The sequence below is a fragment of the Megascapheus bottae genome, chromosome 15 (assembly GCF_031878675.1).
Source record: "Megascapheus bottae isolate mThoBot1 chromosome 15, mThoBot2.hap1, whole genome shotgun sequence".
NCBI classification, from domain to species: domain Eukaryota; kingdom Metazoa; phylum Chordata; class Mammalia; order Rodentia; family Geomyidae; genus Megascapheus; species Megascapheus bottae.
In genome coordinates, this window is record NC_143523.1 from 24,646,631 (window position 1) to 24,668,983 (window position 22,353).

A 22,353-nucleotide genomic window follows, 5' to 3' on the forward strand; every position below is an offset into this window, starting at 1 on the left:
CTCCAAGGATGGATATAGGAGGTACCAACCAATTACCTCACTAGATCTTCCTTCACCTCCCTTTTCCCTACCCAACAGGCAAAGAGTGGGAAGCTACATATCTGTACAAATCAAAAGCCTTTATTTTTGATCCCTTCATTAGCATGTAAGAATGGCAGTGACCTCGGCAGCAGGCCTGTGGCTTTGCCCTCTGAGAGGTCAAGAGGCCCAGCATACTCAACTGGTGTTTTCCCAGACAGGAAGTGGAAGAGGTGGTAGTTAGCCCCAGTGCCAACCTGGAGGAGGTCAGACAAGATAGCCCGTTGCCTGACTCCAAGTTTGGGGTTAGAACTTCTATTTGCCTGAGTAAAAGGACAGCAGTCCCAGGAATTCTCTCCATTGCCTCTTGCTTTTATAGTGTCCTGAAGGTTGGTCTGTCTGTGAGATGTCCCTGCACAGGACCCTAAGACAGGCCCAATGGCTCTTTTTGATCAAGGACTCCAAGAACTTGAAGCCTTGAGACAACACAGGCAACAGGTCAAACACACATGGCTGACAGCCCAATTCACACTGCCATGACAGAGGTTGAATGAGCTGTCACCCAAGGAGGGGGCTCCCAGCTCAGCCCATTCCCATGGGGCAGGTGACTAGAAGGTAACAGCACTCGGGTGAGCCAATGCCTACAAAAGAAGATAGAAATGTCCCTTGAATTCCAAGAGTTCTTAATATCCTTCCTGTTTATTCTGAAGCAAGTACACATCAAGCACAAAGGTAATGAGAGCTCTTTCTTTCTTTTTTTCTTTTTTTTTTTTTTGCCAGTCCTGGGCTTGAACTCAGGGCCTGAGAACTGTTCTTGGACTTTCTCAAGGCTAGAACTCTACCACTTGAGTATCACCACCACTTCTGGCTTTTTTTCTATGTATGTGGTACCCAGGAATCGAACCTGGGCCTTCGTGCATGCTAGGCAAGCACTCTACCACTAGGCCAAACTCCTGACCCTGTCACTGAACTTTTTATGGTCAAGGCTAGCACTCTTTAGAGGAACCACTTGAGCCATAGCTCTGCTTCCATCTTTTTGGAAGATAAGAGTCTCACAGATTTTTCTGTCCAGCTGGCTTCAAATCCTCAGATCCCAGCTTACTGAGTAGCTAGGATTATAGACATGAGCCATAGGCATTTGACTGGAAATTTGTTTTTGCTTTTGAGACAGGGTCTTGGTATGTAGCCCAAGCTAGTCTTGCACTCCTGTCTATCCTATCTCAAGGTTCCCAAAGTGCTGTGATTACAGATATGTCCCCTACCACATTCAGCCCTTTTTGAGGACTTGAGCTCTCTTCTAAGGGTACTTAGTTCATTTCACCATCAGTGGCTGCAGTTAAAATAACTGACCCTTGTCTCTTGGGCTGGAACCTGTCACATACCTCATTCTCTCACATTATGGTCTAAACTCACATTATGGCCTAAGTTCCAGATAATACCATACAAGTGAGGGGTAGGTGATTGAGAGAGATAACTATATACTCCCCAGATGTCCTTTCCTGAGCTTTCTCAGGATTCTCATCTAGTCCTCTTGAAGCCACATAAACCACAGCTAGGGCCCCAAGCCTATCTACTTCAAATGAAAGCAGTATTCTCTATTCTTAGAGTCAGCAACCACTAGTCACATAAAACTATCTGAATTCAAGAATAGTCTTAGCCATATTCTCTTATTTCCAATAGAGCTCTGTCACTCATCACTGGTCCTTATGAGGTGGTTGTTGTGGTTGTTGTTGACCAGTCCTAGGCCTTGAACTCAGGGCCTGGACACTGTCCCTGAGCCTCTCTTTGCTCAAGGCTAGTGTTCTACCACTTGAGCCTCAGTGCCACTTCTGGCTTTTTCTGTTTATGTGGTACTGAGGAATCAAAACCAGGGCTTCATGCATGCTAGGCAAGCACTCTATCACTAAGCCACATCCCCAGCCTGTTTAATGTATGTGTGTTTTTCTTTTTACTTTACCTTCCTGTGTCCACACCCAGGAATATCTTCCAGTTGTCCAAGCAGCCATAGTTATAGGGATTTCTAAACACCTAGAGCCAAGAAAAACATGTTTCTACAAACATCTTCTGTTTAACCCCCCTCATCTTGGACAGCTAAGTGGGCAGATTCTGGTCTTTCATGATACTTGTCTAGTCAGCCACAACCTCTGCTTACAGGATGCATGTTCAGTTACCCACCTGCCCACCCACGCCCAACAGTACACTCACTTTTCCCTTAGCATGTAACCGACGTCTCTCCTTCTTGTTGATGTGCCTTTCAATGCTAGTCTCACCCCGGCTGATGAGAACAGCATGCCATATAGTTAGGGCACCCAGGGCAAGTGCCACAGAACTAAGAAAAAAAGGCCAAGACATGGGGGAATTAGAACAGGAGGACCTTAGTCTGAAATTGATCTAAATAATAATGATTAGTTAAACCCCATTTTTGTTATCTCTCAGTATATTTCCCAGGTGAGTATATACTTCACCACATCCATAAAGAAAATCTGATGGGCTTGGAGTTTAGCCTAGTGGTAGAGTGCTTGCCTACCATGCACGAGGACCCAGGTTTAATTCCTTGGTACCACATACATAGAAAAAAAGCCAGAAGTGGTGCTGAGGCTCAAGTGGTAGAGCTCTAGCCTTAAGAAAGTCCAAGGATAGTGCTCAGGCCTTGAGTTCATGGCCCAGGACTGGCAAAAAAAAATCTGAGGGGCTGGGAGTTTGGCCTAGTAGTAGAGTGCTTGCCTAACATGCACAATGCTCTAGGTTCAATTCCTAGGTACCACATACACTGAAAAAAACCAGAAGTGGTGCTGTCGCTCAAGTGACAGAGAACTGGCCTTGAGGAAAGCCCAAGGACAGTGTTCAGGCCCTGAGTTCAAGCTCCAGGACTGGCAAGGAAAAAAAAAAAAGAGAAGAAAATCTGAAAACACATGGGTAGGGGGGGGGATCTATGAGTGCTTGCCTTCTATGCACAAAGCCCTGGGTTCATGATACACACACACACACACACACACACACACACACACACACACACACATCAAGGTAAACTGAGAAAAAGTTATGTAGAAAGGTGGAGAAATAAGCCTATTACCATGAAAAAAAAAATCCATGAAAATATTCCTGATTGGGAGATAGGGCAGTACAAGCACCAAGGTACACTGGGCTGGCATGAAATTCACTTTGAAGTTCTGCCTTTCATAGCTGTATGCCATGTGAATCACTCCTAGTTGTTTGGAGGTTTTTGGTGGAGGAGGGGAGGAATGAGTCACAGGCCTAGGTGCTGTCCCTATGCTCTTCAGCTCAAGGCTACCACCCTATTCTTGAGCCAAGCCCCACTTTCCCATTTTCTAGAGGTTAAATGGAGATAAGAGCCTCAGATCCTTTTGTGCCAAGGCTGGCTTTGAACCTTGATCCTCAGATTTCAGCCTCCTGAGTAGCTAGGATTACAGGGGTGAGCCATCACTCCTAGCTACTCCTAATTTTCAGTTTTCCTAATCTATAAGTGTTGTCACCTTCCCCTCAAGTACTACAAGGAATAAATGCAGTAGGCATTTAACTTAACACATAACAAGCATGTCATACATATCCTTAGTGCTTTGTAACCAGCAGTACTGCTGTCCTTGTTATTTCCTGCCCAAAATGCTGGAGAAAGTGCCAACTCTTTGCCAACCTCAGTAGACTAGAATAGCAGCAGATCACTCAGGGATGGGTTTCTGCCTGTGTGGGAGCACCTAGAAAGGTTTCCTGATACTTCCCCTTTCTTAAAACTAGCAAAATAGAGTTAAATACCTGCACAGGAACCAGAGGTAGACAAGACTCTTGTGGGTTATCTTTTCTCGAAAGGAGAAGATAGGTGGTGGGGTCTGGTGATAAGTCTAAGGAAAAAAAAAAAAAAAAAACAGCAAAGCCTGGCTTCTTCCCTCTGTTAGTCTCCAGCAACTGCCACCAAAGCCCAGCAACTACAGGCAGGGAGTGACCCAAACCCAGGCAGAGAAACAAGTTTAAAGCCACAAGAAGTTAGGTCGGCAGCCAGGTGTGCAGGCCAAGCCTGGCAACACAACACGCTGACAAACACTGGGCAGAACAGGTCTGGACATGATGGCAAAACACAGGAGGTGATGACCCTGGTCCTTGAGGTTGAAAACACAAATGGGGCTCCAGGGGAAGCCACTGTAATTCCTAGCCAGAAGTCCTTCATTGTGGCTACATTCTCCTGAAGACCCACACCTAGCAAGAACTAACTGAAGGGGAAAGAATTGAGTTCCACTAAGGAACTATGAGGGCAGCAAAGGGACAAGCTCAGAATAAGGTTCTTAAAAGGCACAAGGGAGGATGATCCAGATGCAGACGGGACAGACATCACTGTCTCCTGTAGCTCCAATGCACAGACTAACATGGACTCCTTGCTGCTCGGGCTATCCCCAGGGCAGGAAGATAGGATAGATAACCCAAAACACAAAGATGAAAGACTATTCACTTGCCCCTGGGCTACTGAATCTACTGGGGCAGGGCAGCCTTCCTAAATATTTCTGAGCCAATGCTATGGCAGGCAGCCTCTCAGCCCCTATAATTAGTAGGCCCAGTTGCCAGAACAACTCTTAAACCCCAGGCCTGAGCAGCAGGGGGCAGTGAGGCAGGGTTAGCCCACCTGGTTGGCAACCGCCTGTAGTTTGTTCTTGTCGAGTTGTTTCATTTTCTAAGGGGATGGAAAACAGTGCTGGTTATACTCTCAGGCCTCTAGAATAGGGGTGCAACCAGCCCCCTTACTTAGGAACAGGTTTCATATTCCAAAGTTTTGCCCTACTAAGCTGTCCTGCTCCTAATCGTGGACTTACCTCAATGGCAGCATAGGCCTCCCGGAAAAGATCCCAACTTCCATAGCTGCAATAGACACAGCCAAGAGTCATGAAAAAGCAGAAAGAGAAGAAGTACCGATGGTTATAATGGCCCACACAGTTGTTTAGCCAGGCTGGTCAAGTGATTTAAGGATAAAACCAAACAATTTCATGGGATGTGTTTGAGGACATCATTTTTTTTCTTTATGTTGTTACACAAAAGGTTTTCAACTCAACACTATGTGAGTTTGTTAATACAAAGTATCTTGAAAACAGTGTCACTCCTAAGATCTGTTTTTTACAAAGCCAAGAAAATAGGCAACAGCTTCCCAAGGTTGAAGTGAAAGTCTTCTAGAATCTCACAGAGGCCACGAGGAAATCATGCAGAATGTGCCTAACACAGAAATGGGCCTGTGGTTCTACCTGGAACTCCCTAGTAGAATCCACAGAAGTCCAGACACCTCTTCCCATTCAGTAGCTGTTAAACCATAGCCTACAAAAGGAAGACTTGTGCAAGATTCCTTCCACCCAGAAAAACATATGTCTGAGCCTATGAGCCTCCTTGCCTAGAAGATGGTCTGCCTCCTATAGCACCTTTCTGCTAACTTCTCATGAGCCCGATGAGTGCTCTTTGTAGGATGAAAAAATGCTCTGAAGCTACTTTAAAAAATAAAAAAATAAAAATAAAAAAAGCCCTTGAACAGAAGGAAGCAAAGGATACGGCAGTGATGATCCATCTTCAGCACACACCTGTGAGGGAGGGACACAGGCTCTGTTACGGTGGCCAAGGTTCTGGAGATGATAGTGCCAATACTTTCCTACAAGGACCAGCATCCTGCTGAGGTGGAAAGGGCACAGACTATGAAGACAGCCAGGCCTTGCTTCAAACCCAGCTCTGCAGTTTATTGTTTCATGATACTGGACGAGAACATCACTTCTCTAAGCAGTAATAATGTGTAACTCACACGATCACCCTAAGTACTAGATGTCATAAGATAGACATCACATTGCGTGGGACATGATGGATGCTTCATATCTTAAACAGTAAGGACAAGTGTTAGCCTAGGATTATAGCAAAAGGGCCACTAGAGTTCATAGAGAGCAAAGCCAAGACGTACCTATTGCAGATGCTGCAGTGATGTGTTCGGGCTGGCTTAGGATAAATGCACTTCTTACAGATGGACACTGTGGCAATGTCATTCCTACCCTGTTTGAAGGGAGAACAACATCATGACTGCTTTTTGTGTCTCAAAATTTTGCAAGGTACTCTCGTTCCACTCATGGAACTGGCTTCCATAGCCTGCAACTCTGCCCTTCCCCCCTGTGTCCATAGAGACCCACCTGAGGTGGGTACCCAGGAGGAGTGGTGATGGCCTGGTAGTAATGGAAGACGATGAGGATCAGATTCCAGTGACTATAGAAGAAATGCCAGCAGAGTCGTGGCACTGAGTATGTTTGGAGAATGAGGGGCAGGACACACAGGTAAGCAATGGCCACGATGGAGCCGGTCAGCACGATCACCAGCACCACAAACACCTGCCAACACCAGGGAGTTCAAACAGACATAATGAGAGTTACACCGAGAGGAGTCTCCAGTTTCCTTGCCTCCAAAGCTTAATATGGGACTATTAGAGACGCTTCCCTCTGCTCCAAAAAACATCACTTACCACCCCAAACCAGCGGATCACATTGTCTACCAGCCAGTAGACGGGCTCAAAGGCAGCATCAACGGCGGTATCACTGCCCCCAAAGGAGTTGTACAGCAGGGAGCGCAGGCAGACCTTGCCATAGCGCCAGCGCTGTACCAAGCCTCGGAACAAAGGTGGGCAACGGCGCCTATAGCCCAGGAGCAGGAGGAGACGCAAACAGAGACGGGCTGGCCCCAGCAGCAGGCTCCGCTGGCCCCGCATGGCTCCTAGGAGATAATATCATTGTGAGGATCCAGCTTAAATCCTGCCCATACCTGCATCCCCAGTGAGAAGGCCCCAGGATTTGTCCTGATTAGTACAGTCACCAACTGTAGGGGGGAAGGGCTGTACTTTGCTTTTCTATGGAATGTCCCAATCACAATGTAGAAGGTAGGAAGTGGAAATGCTGAGCCACAAAAATATTTACGTTATGGGCCAGGAGTTTGGCCTAGTGGTTAAAGTGCTTGCCTAGCACTCGGTACCACATACATAGAAAAAAGCCAGAAGTGGTGCTGAGGCTCAAGTGGTAGAGCTCTAGCCTTGAGAAAGTCCAAGGACAGTGCTCAGGCCCTGAGCTCAAGCCCAGGACTGGCAAAAAAAAAAAAAAAAAATTATGTCACACACAAAAATCCATAGTATAAGGGTAAGGAGAGAGGCAAATGGCTCCTAGTCTGAATGGAAAGAACACAGATGGATCAGAGCCAATATAAACAAAGTTGCCCACTATGTCTTATGGTATGGTCACTGTGACAGTTTTTCCACAGTTTCTTGCTTGCCTTGGCCCACCAACTAAACAGCATGAGACCCTACATCTAGATCTTCCCCTTAACTAACTTTCTTCCTACTCCATGTAGACTTAGGTTATAAGCCAGTAGACAGCCTAGTAGCAGGGGATTGTATGTCTCCTGTCAGGACAACCAGCCAGCCCTTACATGACATAAGATGCTCTGTCTCCAGTTGCACTCCCAGTTCTACCCCAAGGACGATACAGCTAAAACAACTTGAAGAATTCAAAGCAGTGGAAGGGGCTTGATAAAGTTTCATTGCTCCCCTGTAGTTTAGAACCACCTGCATCTTCAGCTTTTGACTCCAGACTTCCAAACTAGCCCTCCCAGATCTCTAGCGCTCTCCATAGCTCCTCTTTAAGTATCCCCATCTTCATGCATTCTCTATTTCCTCCACTAAATGAGGAGCTCAATATGCAAGCAATGACCAGGACCCAGGACACAGATGCTGCAGCAGACTCTTTCCATCATAGCCTCAACTCTACAGACTGAAGTCTCTAACCAGAAAATAACTGATTTTGTCCTAAGACAGCCAAGAAGGTCTGCCTTGTCCTTGATAACTACTGACTTATTTAAAAGGCAGCTCAAAATGCAGCAGAAACTGGAGGAGCCTGCTCTGCCATAGGAATGGTTTCCATTCAGTAACTGGAGCAATGCACTCTCCTTGCACCCTAGATCGTCCCCACAAAAAAAATCTTTCCACAGAAATACTTAAACACCCTCCTCTACAACCTCTAAAACCTTAAGTAGAAACTCGGCAAATTAGGTTTACAACGAGAGAAAGAAGACCATCATTTATGAGGCTAAGACAAGAGGATCAAGAGTTCAATGCTAACTTGGCCATTTTCTTGAGACCCTGTTGGGGAAGAAAAAAAAAACATGAGGCCATATGCTGTAGCTCATGCTTGTAATCTAAGCTACTCACAAAACTGAGATGTGGAACACTGTAGTTCAAAGCTAGCCAGGGTAAAAAAGCCCCTAAGATTCCATCTCCAAAACAACCAGCAAAATGCTAGGCTGGAGCATGGCTCAATCAAGAGTTCCAGATGAGCAAAGAAGCCAAGTGAACACCAAGTCCTGAGCTAAAACCTCAGTACAGAATGAAAAAAAGGAAAGAAAAGGAAGAAAGAAGATGAGAACTAGGGAGAAATCTACCTGGAACATCAGTGGGGGGTAGAAAGTAGGGGGTGAAGCGGGTGTAGTGGCTCACACCTGTAATCTAGCTACTCAGGAGGCTGAGTAGTTCAAAGCCAGTCCAGGCATTAAAGAATGTGAGACTCTATCTCCAATTAATCACTAGAAAATTGGAAGTGGTGCTGTGGCTCTCGGGATAGGGCAGTAGCCTTGAGCACAAGAGCTCAGGGACAGCACCCAGTCCCAGAGTTCAAGCCCCAGGATCAACCAAAAAAAAAAGAGGCGGGGCGTGGGGTGCAGGGGGAAACTCAGGTTAACATCTCTGAGTTGGACTCCTGTTGTTTGGAACCATGATTTGGGTAAAGCTTTTATCTTATTTTGTGTGTGTGTGTGGGGGGGGGGGGTGTCCTGGGGCTTGAACTTGGCTTGGGCTCTTCAACTCAAGGCTATCACCCTACCCTTGAGCCAAGTCCCACTTCCCATTTTTTTTTTATTAAAGAATTTATTAACATTGATTTTTACATCACATTTCAAATGATGTGTTTAACAAACCCACTTCCCATTTTTTAGAGGTTAATTGGAGATTAAAGTCTTAGGTCATTTGTGCTTGGGCTGGCTTTGAACCTTGATCTTCAGATCTCAGCCTCCTGAGTAGCTAGGATTACAGGTGTGAGCCACGATGCTAAGCATGCATTTTTTAAACAGCAGTCATAAATAACAGGTCCAAGCCAGTGGCCATTAACTCCTGCCTGTAATCTTATTTGCACAGCAGGCTGAGATATGAGGATTGCATTCTGAAGCCAGCCCAGACAGCAAAGTCCAAGAGACTCTTACCTCCATTTAACCACCAAAAAAACCTAAGTGGAGCTATAACTAAAATGGTAGAGCTCTAGCCTTCAACAAAAAAAAGCTCAGGGATGGCACCCTGGCCTTGAGTTCACACCCAGAACCAGCATGTTATTATTATATTTTTCCCTTTTCTACCCAGAAAAGAACTGACTGCCCCACAACAAATCTATGACTTTTGGACTGTTCACTCGAAATACATTCTCTTACTGGGGATAATTTACTAAATTTGCTAAAATACTTCTCATAGCAAAACAGTATAAATCAGATGCATTCCTCATTTGTAATAAACACTAATTCATGCCTCAAAGCCACCACAAGAACGCCTCAGATTTTCTCCTTTTCAGATTATTCTCAACTATCCTGAATTCCTGAAGTCTGCATGAAATGCCTATCTCAAAGACTAGATTTGCCAACTCATGCTAGAAGTCAGTTTCCTTGTGTTCCAATCCAGTGCGGAATAGGAATAAGTGTCAAGGTCCTTCCAGCTCTAACCCTTTATGATTGTAGGGGTAGGTGTATGGGTTTGTGTGTGTACACACACACAGGTGCATGCGCACACACATATACTTGGCACGGTATAAATGTTTGTAAAGTAGTTAAAACAATACCTGGCTCATGGAAGTAGTCAACAAATATTTGTTGAATGAATGACCTAGAGAGATGCAGAAGCAGAAAGTGGTCAGTTATCTACCTGTTCTACAAATACCAATGATGGTATGTCTGCCAATGTGATAACACTAAAGTGTTGGCTGCTATCATTCGTCTTGATTAATTAGGAGAAATAGAAACTATTATTAAAATCCTAACACTGGAAAACACCTTTAGGAAACAAGTGCAAACAGAACTCAACCCAAACATGTAAAACAAAAAAGCTTATAGAATAAGCCAACTGTGAAACCAGGCCTCTCACTTTAGTTAGTTGGGATATTGGGGGATGGGGAAAAGATTTGTTATCAGTAGACCACAAGTGAAACATTTAATCTCAGAAAATTGAGGTAAGCAAAATTCAATTGTGTGCTTAGGGAGGGAGAGTGAATAGGGAAGGAAAAATAAAGCATAGTTCTCCTAGTACCCCAAGTGCAAATTCAAACTAGTCCCATCCCTCAGTAGTGCCCACAGCCATAATGGCCATCTGCCACCAGATTAGAGATTGCAGGTCGCAGGACTCCCCTCATCCCAGAGCTCTAAATCACCATCTGTTTCCCAAGGGAAAACCTGATTGAGAGAGAGGGAAGGGGACAGGAGGGAAGAATAGATTCCAAAGCTACCAGCAGGTAGATGAAACAGATCAAAGTCGTGGCAAATTTCATCTGGACAAAGATGCTCTCCGGATGTTTCCATCTCTAGTGGATGTCAGATATCAGCAAAGAGCAGTATTATTTGTGTGTAAACTTTCCTTCTGGGCAAACGAGAAAAAAAGATCACCGTAATTTTTTCTCAGGAATGCTCATCCCAAGTTGAAGGGCCCACACCTCCAGGAGATCCGACTGTACGACAGGAAGCTACAGTTACAAAAACCAGGAAAAGGTTGTCTCCTAATGACGGCATTGTGAACAAAGCTCCAAAGGACTGGAGGCAAATATTCAAAAAAAATACCCTAGGTCTGTCTCAGAGGTTCTTGAATTACTTTTGAGGCTTGGCCAAATCAAACTCTGGACGTGTGAAATGGGCCAGTTGGGTCTGGCTGACTCCCTCCTCTCGCTGAGGATCAATCGCTTCGGCCCGGAGGGTGCACTCTGCCGGAGGAAGGGCCTGGCACCACAGGGCATGAGCGCGGCAGGGCGGGGCAGAGAGCTCAGGAATCCGGACTCACCGGCAGGCCCGGAGACAGGGCCCGACCCCAGAAAAGGGCACTAGGATGCGGAGCACGGGCCAAGTCTTCTCCCTTACCTGCCGCCTGCCAGTGCTTCAATCGGCCAAATCGAGCCCCGCAGCCTTTGCCGTCACTCACTGCCGCTCCTCCAGTTCAGCGGCCGGAGGGGGCCGGGCTCACGAAGACCCACCATGGCCCGCCGCCTCGAGCCACAGCAAGAGGACCCGGACCCGGCGCCTGCCCATCCTCTACCTCCAGCGAAGGCGCAAGCCCGGGAGCCTCAAGTCCCGCCCCTGGATTTGTCTCGGTGCAACCTGGGAAATGGAGTCCTCTCAAGGAGGCGCTCGCGTCGATCACGTGACAGCGTTTACCAATGATCGCGGTTCTTACTGCAGGACTGCGCCAAAAGGCGGCCAATGAGAAGCCATGTTGGGCTCCACCGTGCAATCATGGCGCCCCCCGCGAGGTACTGCATTCCAGGTAAGTGAGCGAGTCCCGGTCGGAGTCCTGGGCACATTCCTGACGGGAAGGAAGGCGGAACGATGAGCAGCTTCTGGAAGCCTGTGTCTGATGCAGCGTTCTCTCTTCAGGCGAACGTCTGTGCAACTTGGAGGAAGCCTGCCCGGGCAGCGGGACCTACACCCGACACGGCTACATCTTCTCGTCGCTTGTTGGTTGCCTGACGAAGACCAGCGAGAACGGCGCGGTAAACGGCTTTCCGTCTCCTCGGATGCTGGCTGGCTGTCTCTGTCTGTCTGTCTCTGTCTCTCTCTCTGTGTCTCTGTCTGTCTGTCTGTCTGTCTGTCTCTCTCTCTTCCTCCCATCCTCCCTTCTCCCTCCCTTCCTCCCTCCCTCCCCCTCTCTGTGCCTGCGCCTGTAACGTGTGTACGGGTCCTGGGGCTCGAACTCATTATGCAGTGTTTCTCTTAAGCCGCCATTGAATCCTGGCCCTTAGGCCTCAGGTCACCGATTGAATGATTTTTTTCCCAGTTTCTCTTAGCTGTGATCGCGGCTGCTGTCCCCTGAGCTACCACACACATCTGTTCAATTGGTTTCCCAGTTGATGCATGCACAAAGACCCGGGTTCCATTCTTCGTACCTCATACATGGAAAAGGCCGGGAGTGGTGCTGTGATTCAAGTGGTAGTGCGCTCTACCTTTGAGAAAGCCCAAGGACTTAGACCTCAAGCTTAAGCCCCAGGACTGGCAAAAAAAGAAAAAAGGAACCTAACTCTACCATCTCCACCTCACTGACTTTATCTGGTTCTGCTAGCAGTTTTGAAAATCGCAAATGGGCCAAGCTCACTCTTTTCCCAGAGCCCTTTGTGCCACTCTCTTCTCATTAACCTACCTATGCAACTCTTAGTTCTTTCATTCTCTCATGTGTGACTTTCCTAGAGGAGCTCCTCTAAATGCACTGGGATTTGTGTTGAAAGGAATAGTCAGAGTCAGAACGCTTTGGGTTTCCTTCCAAGAATTTAAGTATGTAACTAAACAATTGGTCATATTTTTCCACTAATCTCTTCCACTACTACACTTTAAGTTCAATGAGATATGGTGGTGTATGACTGTAATTAGTCCTAGCTACTCAGGAAACCAAGGCAAAAGGTTTTCTGGTGTTGGAGACCAGCCTGAGTACATAAAAAGATCCTGTTGAGAAAGAAGATGAGAAAACAGGAAGGAGAAAAGAAATGTGTGTGTGCATATGTGCATACACACATACACACCTGTACTGAAAGTACTTGTGGCCTGGACATTGACCTTTAGCTATTTTTATTCAAGGCTGTTGCTCTACCTCTTGCCACAGCTCCACTTCCAGCATTTTGGTTGTTAATAAGGATCTTACGAATATTTTTGCCCAGACTAGCTACCAACGTCGGTCTTCAGATCTCAGCCTCCTGCATAGCTAGGATTACAGATGTAAGCCACCAATACCAGGCTGAGAAAACATTTATTTGGAAATTCTGTGCAATAAAATAGGAGCAATGTAACTTTGGAGGAAGGCTCCAATTATCCATAATTACAGGCAATGTGGTAGTATATCAAGAAATCCTAAGAGTATCACCAAGACACAGAATGGCTAGAGCAATACAGTAGCATTGGGGTGGAAGGGGGAGATACGGAAATTGAAAACAGGACCTTGAACAAGGCAAATGCTTTACCACTTGAACTACATTACGAAACCATTTGCTTTAGTTTTGTTTTGTTTGCCACTCCTGGGTTTGAACTCAGTGCCTGAGCACTGTCCTTGGACTTTCTCAAGGTTAGCACTCTACCGCTTGAGCCTCAGCACCATTTCCAGCTTTTTTCTATGTATGTAGTACCGAAGAATCAAACCTGGGTCTTTGTGCATGCTAGACAAGCACTCTACCACTAGGCCAAACTCCCGGCCCTAGTTTAGGTTTTGAGACAGGATTTTGTCAATGCTTTTCCCCAGGTTGGCCTCCAGCTCAAGATGATCTTGTTTCTGCAGCTAGGATTACAGTCGTGTACTGTCATACCCTGAATTTTTAAGCAGCTTTCTTCAGTGACCTCTTGGTCCGACTATTTTTTAAAATTTCTGATTTCCTCTTATCCGGAGTATAAATGAATCTTCTAGGTCCATCTACTTTTGTGACTCCAAGGCATTCATATTTTATTCTAAAACCACAAATACCTTTACCCAAGTCTTAGCCAGGACATTCATTTTTTATTCTCTGTACAGCTTCCAGTGGTGTCTGTGGTACGAGAAACGGAGTCTCAGTTACTGCCAGATGTGGGAGCTATTGTCACCTGTAAGGTAAGTTAGTCCTCTGCATTTAGGACCAGTCTTGTCCACATAGCAAGATGCTACCTGAAATAAAGGGTTGAGAAAGTTAAGGGAAGAAAAATGAGAAAGAAGAGATAGAAGTAAGTTAGTTTTACTAGGCTGGACAGGTATAAAGATTCCTATACTAAGCAAAGCAGCTAAATTCAGGCTTACTTAGTTCTTTGACTGAGTGTTCTCTTAGAATGTAGTTTCTACTTGTGTTTGAAAAACAGAAGTGCCAAAGGGTGATAAAGAGGACTTTTCTCCCCCAGTGCTCCTGTCTGGTGCTCTACCACATGAGCTATGCCATTTTTTTTCAGGGGGGGGGTGCTAGTTAATTAGAGTAAGAGTCTGTGGATTTATTTGCCTAAGTTGATTCTAATATTCTGTCTTTAGATTTCTCTTTCCTGAGTAACTAGCTAGGATTATAGCTATAAGCCACAAGCACTTGGCTTGCGTTGGCTTTTTTTCTTTTTTTTTTTTGGGGGGGGGGCGGTCATAGGGCTTTGAACTCTGGGCATGGGCATTGTCTCTGAGCTCTTTAGCTCAAGTCTGCCATCCTACCCCTGGACCTGGATGTTTTTCCTGAGCAGCTCAACGCTACCACCCTACCCCTTGAGCCACAGCACCACTTCCAGTTTTCTAGTGATTAATTGGAGATAAGAGTATCACGTTCTTTTTCTTTTTTTTTTTTCTTTTTTTTTCTTTTTTTTTTTTTTCCCCAGTCCTGGGCTTGAGCTCGGGGCCTGAGCACAGTCCTTCGGACTTTTTCAAGGCTAGAGCTCTACCACTTGAGCCTCAGCACCACTTCCAGCTTTTTTCTATATATGTGGTACTGAGGAATCAAATCCAGGTCTTCGTGCATGCTAGGCAAGCACTTTACCACTAGGCCTAACTCACGGGCCAGAGTCTCATGTTCTTTAGTGCCCAGCTGGCTTTTAACTTTAATCCTCAGATCTCAGCCTCCTGAGCAGTTAGGATTGCAGGCATGAACCACCGTGCCAGGCTCAAATTGGCTATTTTTTTAAATAGTGCCTCACTTTATATCTAGGTCCTCTTTGGATTGCCTCTCCTCATCAGTGAGATGACTCTTGCAAATTTTCTTTTGCCAGAGCTTTTGCCTCAAACTTCAGTACCTTGGTCTTTGCCTCTAAAGTAGCTAGGATTACCATCTTGAGCCCTAGTCTCTGGCAAGTGTTTTTTTGTTTTTTGTTTTTTATTTTATTTTTTGCTGGTCCTGGAGTTTGAACTCAGGAGCCTCTTTGTGTATACTGAAGGCTAGCGCTCTATCATTTGAAACACACAGCACCACTTTTCAGCTCTTTAGATAGTTTATTGGAGATAATAGTCTCAACCTTTCCTGCCCAGATGGCTTCCAACCACAATCCTCAAATCTCAGCATCCTGAATAGCTAAAATTATAGATGTGCCTGACAGAGTGCTTTTAAAAAAAAGAAAAAAGTTTTTTCACTTTGCCAGAACTGGGCTTCAGGGCCTGAGCATTATGCCTTTGCTTTTTCACTCAAGACTGGCATTCTACTTAAGTATTTCACTCAATCCTGATATTGAGCCATAGCTCTACTTCCACTTCCAGCTTTTTGGTAGTTAATTGGAGATGAGAATATCAGACTTTACTGTCTCAACTAACTTTAAACCACAGTCCTCAGATCTCAGCCCCTTAGGTAGCTAGGATTACAGGTATAAACCACTAGCACCTGGTCCAGAAGTCCTATTTTTTTTGTTTTTCTTTCTTTTCTTTTCTTTTTTGTGCCAGTCCTGGGGACTAAACTCAGGGACTAAGCAATGTCCTTTGGTTTTCCTCAAGGCTAGAGCTCTACCACTTGAGCCACAGCACCACTTCTGGCTTTTCTATGTATGTGTAACAGAAGAATCAAACCTGGATCTTTGTGCATGCTAGGCAAGGCCAACTCCTCCTCCTCTTTTTTGCCATACTTAGGCCTTGAACTCGGGGCCTGGGTACTGAACCTGAGATTCTTTCCCTCGAGGCTAGCACTCTACCACTTGAGCCACAGCGCCATTTCTAGTCTTTTCTGTTTATATGGTATTAAGAAATGGAACCTAGGGCTTCATGCATGCTACACAAATATTCTACCACTAAGCCACATTCCAAGCCCAGAAATCCTATTTTTTTATTATTATTATTTTTGCCAGTCCTGGGGCTTGAACTCAGGGCCTCAGCAATGTCCTTGGGGTTTTTCCTCAAGGCTAGCACTCTTGTCACTTGAAGACTCCTTCAAGAGGAGATACAAATGTGTCGTACTGATGAGTGAAATATTAATACTGTCTAGCCCTACACCTTTTGGTTTTTTTTGTTTTTGTTTTTGTTTTGCCAGTCCTGGGCTTTAGCTCAGGGCCTGAGCACTGTCCTTGGACTTTCTCAAGGTTAGAACTCTACCACTTTAGCCTCAGCACCACTTCCAGCTTTTTTCTATGCATGTGGTACCAAGGTCTTCGTGCATGCTGGGCAAGCACTCTACCACTAGGCCAAACTCCCAGCCTCTTTGTTTTATATCTAAAGAAAATCTATGCGTTACACTGAAAATAGCTACTGAGGCAATAATTCAGATGTTAGACAACAGCTCTAACATAGTTTGTTTTTAGTTTTTTTTTTTAAGGCAGTACTGGGTTTGAACTCAGGGCCTTGCATTTATTTAGTAGGTATTCTACTATTTGAGCCTCACACCTACCCTTGCGATGTAAATTTAAATTTCATCCACTATACAGGCCTCCTGGTAAAACCTGTTTAAGGTCTGTTTTGTTTTTGGAGTTTTTTTGTTGTTGGTGGTGGTGGTTATAGGGCTTGAACTCATGGCCTGGGCACTATCCCTGAGCCTCTTTGGCTCAAGGTTATCTACTGCTCTATCACTGAACCACAGCACTATTTCCAGATGGTTAATTGGAGACAAGTGTCTCACGAACTTTCCTACATGACCGGCTTCACACCACAGTCCTCAGGTCTCAGCTTCCTGAGTAGCTAGGATTACAGGCATGAACAACCAGCACTCAGCCTTAAAGGTCTGGTTTTGTTTTGTTTTTACCATACCTAGTATCTATTTATGTTAGAGTTATGTACTTTTTTTCATTTTGGTATTATTTTATGTCATCATAGGTACAAATAAATTGGACTTTTGTGTTTTCCTGACTTTTTAAAAAAAATTTTTTTTTTAGACAGATTCTGTCACTGTGCCTTGTCTCTTAACTCTCTAATAGTCTAAGATGGCCTTAATCCTACTGCCTCAACCACATAAGTAAATAGGATTACTGTACAAGTATGCATCACCACACCCAGTTTAGACTTTGTATACTTTTTAGAATCTGTACCATATTATCCTATGCATTAACCCTTTCAGGTGGCCTCTTTGACTATTAATCAACAGGTATCACTTAGACATAAATGAAATTTAGCATGTCTTAAGTTCTAAGGTTATGTAGTCTAAAATCCGAATTATTCCTAATTTCTTAAGCTAACAGCTGCTCATGCTCTAATGCTAACTCTTCTATATTCCACAGGTTTCTAGCATCAATTCACGTTTTGCCAAAGTACATATCCTCTATGTGGGATCCACACCACTTAAAAATTCTTTTCGAGGAACTATTCGGTAAGAAACAGCTTTGTCTTCACTGGCATCAGCATTTACCATGAGAGAAGGATAATGAGAGAGAGTAGGATTTTTAGAAACAATTAAAATTCATACTTCTGCCTTCTTTTATTTCCCATTTATGCTTCCATTCTCCTTATACTATCCAAAGAAAATGTGCTAGAAGTTAAGACAAAATGAGAGTAGTAGAGGGTTAGCCAGGTACTGGTAGCTTATACCTGTAATCCTATCTACTGAAGAAACTGAGACCTAAGGATCAGGGTTTGAAGCCAGCCCAGGCAGGACGTCCTGGAAGCTTTTATTTCTAATTACCATCAAAAAGCCAGAAGTAGAGCTCTGGTTAAAGTGATAGAGCACCAGACTTCAGTGAAAAGGCTAAGGGACAATATCCAGGCCATGAATTTTAGCTCTAATACCAGAACCAAAGATAAAAAGCCAGGTACCGGGGGCTGGGAGTTTGGCCTAGTGGTAGAGTGCTTGCCTAGCATGCATGAAGACCCGGGTTCGAGTCCTCGGTACCACATACATAGAAAAAAAGCCGGGAGTGGTGCTGAGGCTCAAGTGGTAGAGTGCTAACCTTGAGAAAGTCCAAGGACAGTGCTCAGGCCCTGAGCTCAAGCCCAGGACTGGCAAAAAAAAAAAAAAAAAAAGCCAGGCATGGTGGCTCACCACTATAATCCTAGCTACTCAGGAGGCTGAGATCTGTCTATCAAGGTTCAAATCCAACCCAGACACTAAAGACCTAGAGGCTCTTATCTCCAATTAACCACTAGAAAACCAGAAGTGGCACTGTGGTTCAAGGCAGTAGCCTTGAACTACGGAACTCAGGGACAGTGCCCAGGCCCAGAGTTCAAGCCCCAAGACCAACATACATACATATATGCATAAATAAATGAATAAATAAATGTAGAGTTTTAAAGAAAGACTAATTGAAGGTTACCAGTGTCAGTATAAGTCAGGCCAAACAAAGTAGAAAGCATTAAAGAACTACCTTTTTTACCCTTATTTTTTTTCTTTTTTCCTTTTTCTTTTTTTTTTCATTGGTTATAGGGCTTGAACTCTAGGACAGGGCACTGTCCCTGATCTCTGCAGCTCAAGGCTACCACCCTACCCACCCTACCCTTTAAGCCACAACATCCACTTCCAGTATGTTCTTTAGTGCCTGGGTTGGCTTAGAACCTGTAGTCCTCAGATCTCAGCCTCCTGAGTAGCTAGGATTACAAGCAAGAGCCATCAGCTGCTTTTCCTTGACTTGTAGATTAAATCCTAAGGGTGTGATACATAGAAAAGATTTTTGTGTGAAAGGGTAGGTTGCTTTTACTGAGGATTCTTTGAAAAAAAATGATTATTGATGTCCAATAATTAGCTTTTGGGAGGTTGATCCTGGGGCTTGAACTCAGGGTTTTGGCTGCCGTCTCTGAACTTCTTTTGTTCAAGGCTATAGTACTCTACCATGTTGAACCACAGCACCACTTCTGGTTTTTTCTGAGTGGTTTATTAGAAATAAATCTCATGGACTTTCCTGCCTGGGCTGGCTTTGAACCATGATCCTCATATATCAGCCTCCTGAGTAGCTAGGATTATAGTCATGAACCACTGGTTCCCCAGCTCAGATAATTAGCTTTTGAGACCCCTTCCAGCTTTAAGATTTTATGTCTCTGTTCACATTCCCCTGAGGCAGCAATGTTCCTAATCCTTTCCTGAAAAATCAAATCTGCTGTGGTGCTGGTGTAATCATAGCTAGTCAGGAGGCTGAGATCTAAGGATCACAGTTCAAAGCCAGCCTGGGCAGAAAAATCCATGAGACTCATCTCCAGTTAAATACCAGAGAACTAGAAGTGGCACTGTGGTTCAACACGTAGAGCATTAGACTTAAGCTAAAGAACTCAGGACAGTGCCCAGGCCCAGAGTTCAACCCCCATGACTACCAACAACAAAATCCCAAATCCAATCTGCTTATCCTGACTCAGAGGTATCAATACTATTGTCCTGTAGAGTCTAAGAATGGGTAAATATTTTCTCCTCTTGGCACACATCAAGGCCTTTCCACTCTTTATCCTGTGGTAGCAGCTGGGTTCCTATAATGGCTTCTTTTCTTGTAGCTTTTCAGTTTGCTAGGGATCTGCTGGATAATTCTCACAGTTAATCTCTTTTTTTTTTTTTTTTTTTAAATAGCAAAGAAGATGTTCGAGCAACTGAAAAAGACAAGGTTGTTGATTCTTTTGGTTTTTTTTCCCCACCACCCCTAACTCTAGGAATAATTTATCAATTATTATCCCAGTGAGGGCTGGGATTGTAGCTTAGAGCATGTTTACTTTATGCGCAACCCTTTACTCAATACCAAAGACTGGGAAGAAAAAAATCATCATCCTGGGATTTTCAAAGATGTATGAGAATGTAAAATGTGGAAATTACTTCTTTTCCTGCTGTAGGCTATTCATCTCTCCACATCTTTTTTTTTTTTTTTTTTTTGCCAGTCCTGGGCTTGGGCTCAGGGCCTGAGCACTGTCCCTGGATTTTCTCAAGGCCATGTAGCCCACCTAGACTGGTCCAGAATTCATCTTCCTGTTTTGGTCTTCTAGGTGCTAGGTTTCTATACCTTCATGCTCAGCTATCTTTAGCTCTTTAAGTTAGGTATTTATCTATTGCTCTTACCTCAGATTTATCCTGGGCTTTTTCAAAGCTAACTGTAATAGTGCCTTTTGTACAAGTCAGATTGCTGATAAAGTTACTTGTCAGTCTTTCATTTAGATAATGAAGTCTTCATTGACTTAATACTGACATCTACCAGCTAGGACTAAAAAGCAGATTGATATAACTGTAACCTCTCTGTAATAATAACCCCTGTATAAGAAAAATTGAAATAAAATTCCTAAACCTAAAAAAGTAGATTGGGCCGGGTGTGGTGGCTCACACCTGTAATCCTGACTACTTAGGAGGTTGAGATCTGAGGATCAAGGTTCAAAGCCAGCCCAAGCACAATAGGACCTGAGACTCTTATCTCTAATTAACCTCTAGAAAAAGGGGAAGTGGGACTTGGCTCAAGGGTAGGGAGGTAGTCTTGAGCTGAAGAGCTCTAGGACAGTGTTCTGGCCCATGAGTAGGGTGGTAGCCTTGAGCTGAAGAGCTCAGGGACAGCATCCAGGCAGAGTTCAAGCCCCATGACCCACCAAAAAAAAAAGTAGATTGGCTTTACTGGGCGGAGAGGGGAATGATAAGTTTTTATGTAGACCTAATCAAGAGCTTTCAATCACTGCTGTTCTTTCTTTGCAGGTTGAAATTTATAAGAGTTTCCGTCCAGGAGACATTGTCTTAGCTAAAGTGGTATCCTTTATTCTGGCAGACTTCTGGCTCTTTGTCAAAAGAAATTGAGATGGAAAAACAACTCAAGTAGCTATAGGTGAGGAAGAGCTAAAACCCCTCACTTTCCTTCACAAGTGTTTTGCTAGATCTCCCTAGGAGATGCACAGTCCAACTACCTGCTGACTACTGCAGAAAATGAGCTGGGAGTGGTGGTGGCCCACAGTGAATCAGGTGAGTTGGTCTATGATCTGCATCCTAACTTTTCCCTGTAAATTGTAGTTTGACATTAATCCATTGTTATTCCTTGTCTTCTAATTGTCTGGAGATCTCTGTAAATACTGACTTATGAGCAGAACAATGTTTTGGTCCCCTACAACTATATCTGGGGCTGAGGGTGTAGTTCAGTGTGACAGAGCCCCTCCTGGGCTTGATCCTTAAAAAAAAAAAATAATAATATCGGGCTGAGTATGACCAAGTGGTAGAGTGCTTGCCTAACATGCAAGAAGCCCTGGCTTCCATTCCTTGGTACCAGCACACAGAAAAAGGCAGAAGTGGTAGTGTGGCTCAAATGATAGAACACTAGTCTTGAGAAAACTCAAAGACAGTGCCCAGGCCCTGAGCTCAAGCACCAGAACTGGCAAAAAAAAAAAAAGGGGGGGGGGGACAAAAGCTGAAAGCATATCAGTGATGCCGTAGCTGTGTTTGCACACTGATGAAATAAATTGCATCTCCCAGAATGTCTGCAATTCTCCTACATCTAAAAAAATAGAACTCACTTCAAAATTATTTTCTGGGTGAGGTGGGTTTTACTAGGCAAAAATTTTCAGTGCTCGGGATTGAACCCAGGGCTTTATGCACACTCGCACTCTACCACTGAATGACATCCCAGCCTTGACACTTGTTTCACACCCAGCTGAAAATGGGTCTTGGGGAAGTATGTGGATCTCACCTCCAACACTGGCCTTTTCCTTACAGGTGTCCAGATGGTTCCCATCAGCTGGTGTGAGATGCAGTGCCCCAAGACCCACACTAAAGAGTTCCGGAAAGTAGCTCGAGTACAGCCCGAATTCTTGCAGACTTAAGCACCTTTCACCCCAAGGAGGGGAGTAAACTATTTCTAAGGATATATGTATAAAATTATATCAAGATGTCCTGGTCTTAATTCAGATAGCTAAGAGCAGCATCTACCTCTAGAATGAGCTGCCAGAAATTTGCTCTACATTTGGAACTCTATTCTTGCTAACATCTTAGTGACATTTCATTGTCAATTGGTAAAAGTTGTCCTTTGGAGACAGGAGCAGACTGTAATGTTAGAAATAGCCTATTCCTTTTAAAAGTCCCTATATTTTTTTAACTGTGACCAAGACATTTTACTAATTTCTGTTGTCTGATACCTGTTGTCTTCAGTTCCAAGGTACTTCATTTCTTTTTCCTTGTCAGTCCTGGGACTTGACATCTGGGCCTGGGTACTGTCCCTGACCAAGCTACCACCAAACTCCTTGAGCTGTATCCCCACTTCCCCTTTTCCAGTGGTTAATTG

The 22,353-nt window shown here is 44.5% G+C and overlaps 2 protein-coding genes across 4 annotated transcripts; one reads left to right on the plus strand and one right to left on the minus strand.

The window, feature by feature from the left end:
* Window positions 1–100: 100 nt before the first annotated feature.
* Window positions 101–11,351, minus strand: Zdhhc16 (zDHHC palmitoyltransferase 16). Of its 3 annotated transcripts, XM_090346139.1 has the most exons (12): window positions 11,182–11,351; window positions 9,900–9,943; window positions 6,503–6,750; window positions 6,177–6,371; window positions 5,954–6,042; window positions 5,557–5,585; window positions 4,836–4,969; window positions 4,649–4,696; window positions 3,790–3,875; window positions 2,224–2,347; window positions 1,976–2,046; window positions 101–659 (listed from the first exon to the last, which is right to left on the minus strand). In XM_090346139.1, the coding sequence occupies exons 3-12, from the start codon at window positions 6,743–6,745 to the stop codon at window positions 545–547; spliced, it is 1,134 nt and encodes a 377-aa protein (XP_090202265.1). In that variant the 5' UTR covers window positions 6,746–6,750; window positions 9,900–9,943; window positions 11,182–11,351; the 3' UTR covers window positions 101–544. The 3 variants fall into 3 exon arrangements, with proteins under 3 accessions (XP_090202265.1, XP_090202264.1, XP_090202266.1); XM_090346138.1 differs by lacking the exon at window positions 9,900–9,943; XM_090346140.1 differs by lacking the exons at window positions 4,649–4,696; window positions 9,900–9,943.
* Window positions 11,352–11,524: 173 nt separating this feature from the next.
* Exosc1 (exosome component 1) lies at window positions 11,525–22,194 on the plus strand. Its single transcript, XM_090346145.1, has 8 exons — window positions 11,525–11,584; window positions 11,695–11,810; window positions 13,808–13,882; window positions 17,422–17,510; window positions 19,686–19,719; window positions 20,784–20,834; window positions 20,960–21,044; window positions 21,789–22,194. Exons 1-8 carry the CDS (start codon window positions 11,554–11,556, stop codon window positions 21,893–21,895), a joined length of 588 nt encoding a protein of 195 aa, XP_090202271.1. The 5' UTR covers window positions 11,525–11,553; the 3' UTR covers window positions 21,896–22,194.
* Window positions 22,195–22,353: the final 159 nt, after the last annotated feature.

Bases quoted from the DNA above. Each gene is read 5' to 3' on its own strand.
- Zdhhc16 (XM_090346138.1), bottom strand. From the start codon at position 6,745: ATGCGGGGCCAGCGGAGCCTGCTGCTGGGGCCAGCCCGTCTCTGTTTG. The intron at 2,047-2,223 runs GTGAGTGTACTG...TCTTGGCTCTAG, and splicing joins GGTTACATGCTAAGGGAAAA to GTGTTTAGAAATCCCTATAA. The intron at 660-1,975 runs GTAAAGTAAAAA...CTTCTTTTGTAG, and splicing joins CTGGGTGTGGACACAGGAAG to GCATTGGCTCACCCGAGTGC.
- Exosc1 (XM_090346145.1), top strand. From the start codon at position 11,554: ATGGCGCCCCCCGCGAGGTACTGCATTCCAG. The intron at 11,585-11,694 runs GTAAGTGAGCGA...TTCTCTCTTCAG, and splicing joins CGCGAGGTACTGCATTCCAG to GCGAACGTCTGTGCAACTTG. The intron at 11,811-13,807 runs GTAAACGGCTTT...TTCTCTGTACAG, and splicing joins AGACCAGCGAGAACGGCGCG to CTTCCAGTGGTGTCTGTGGT.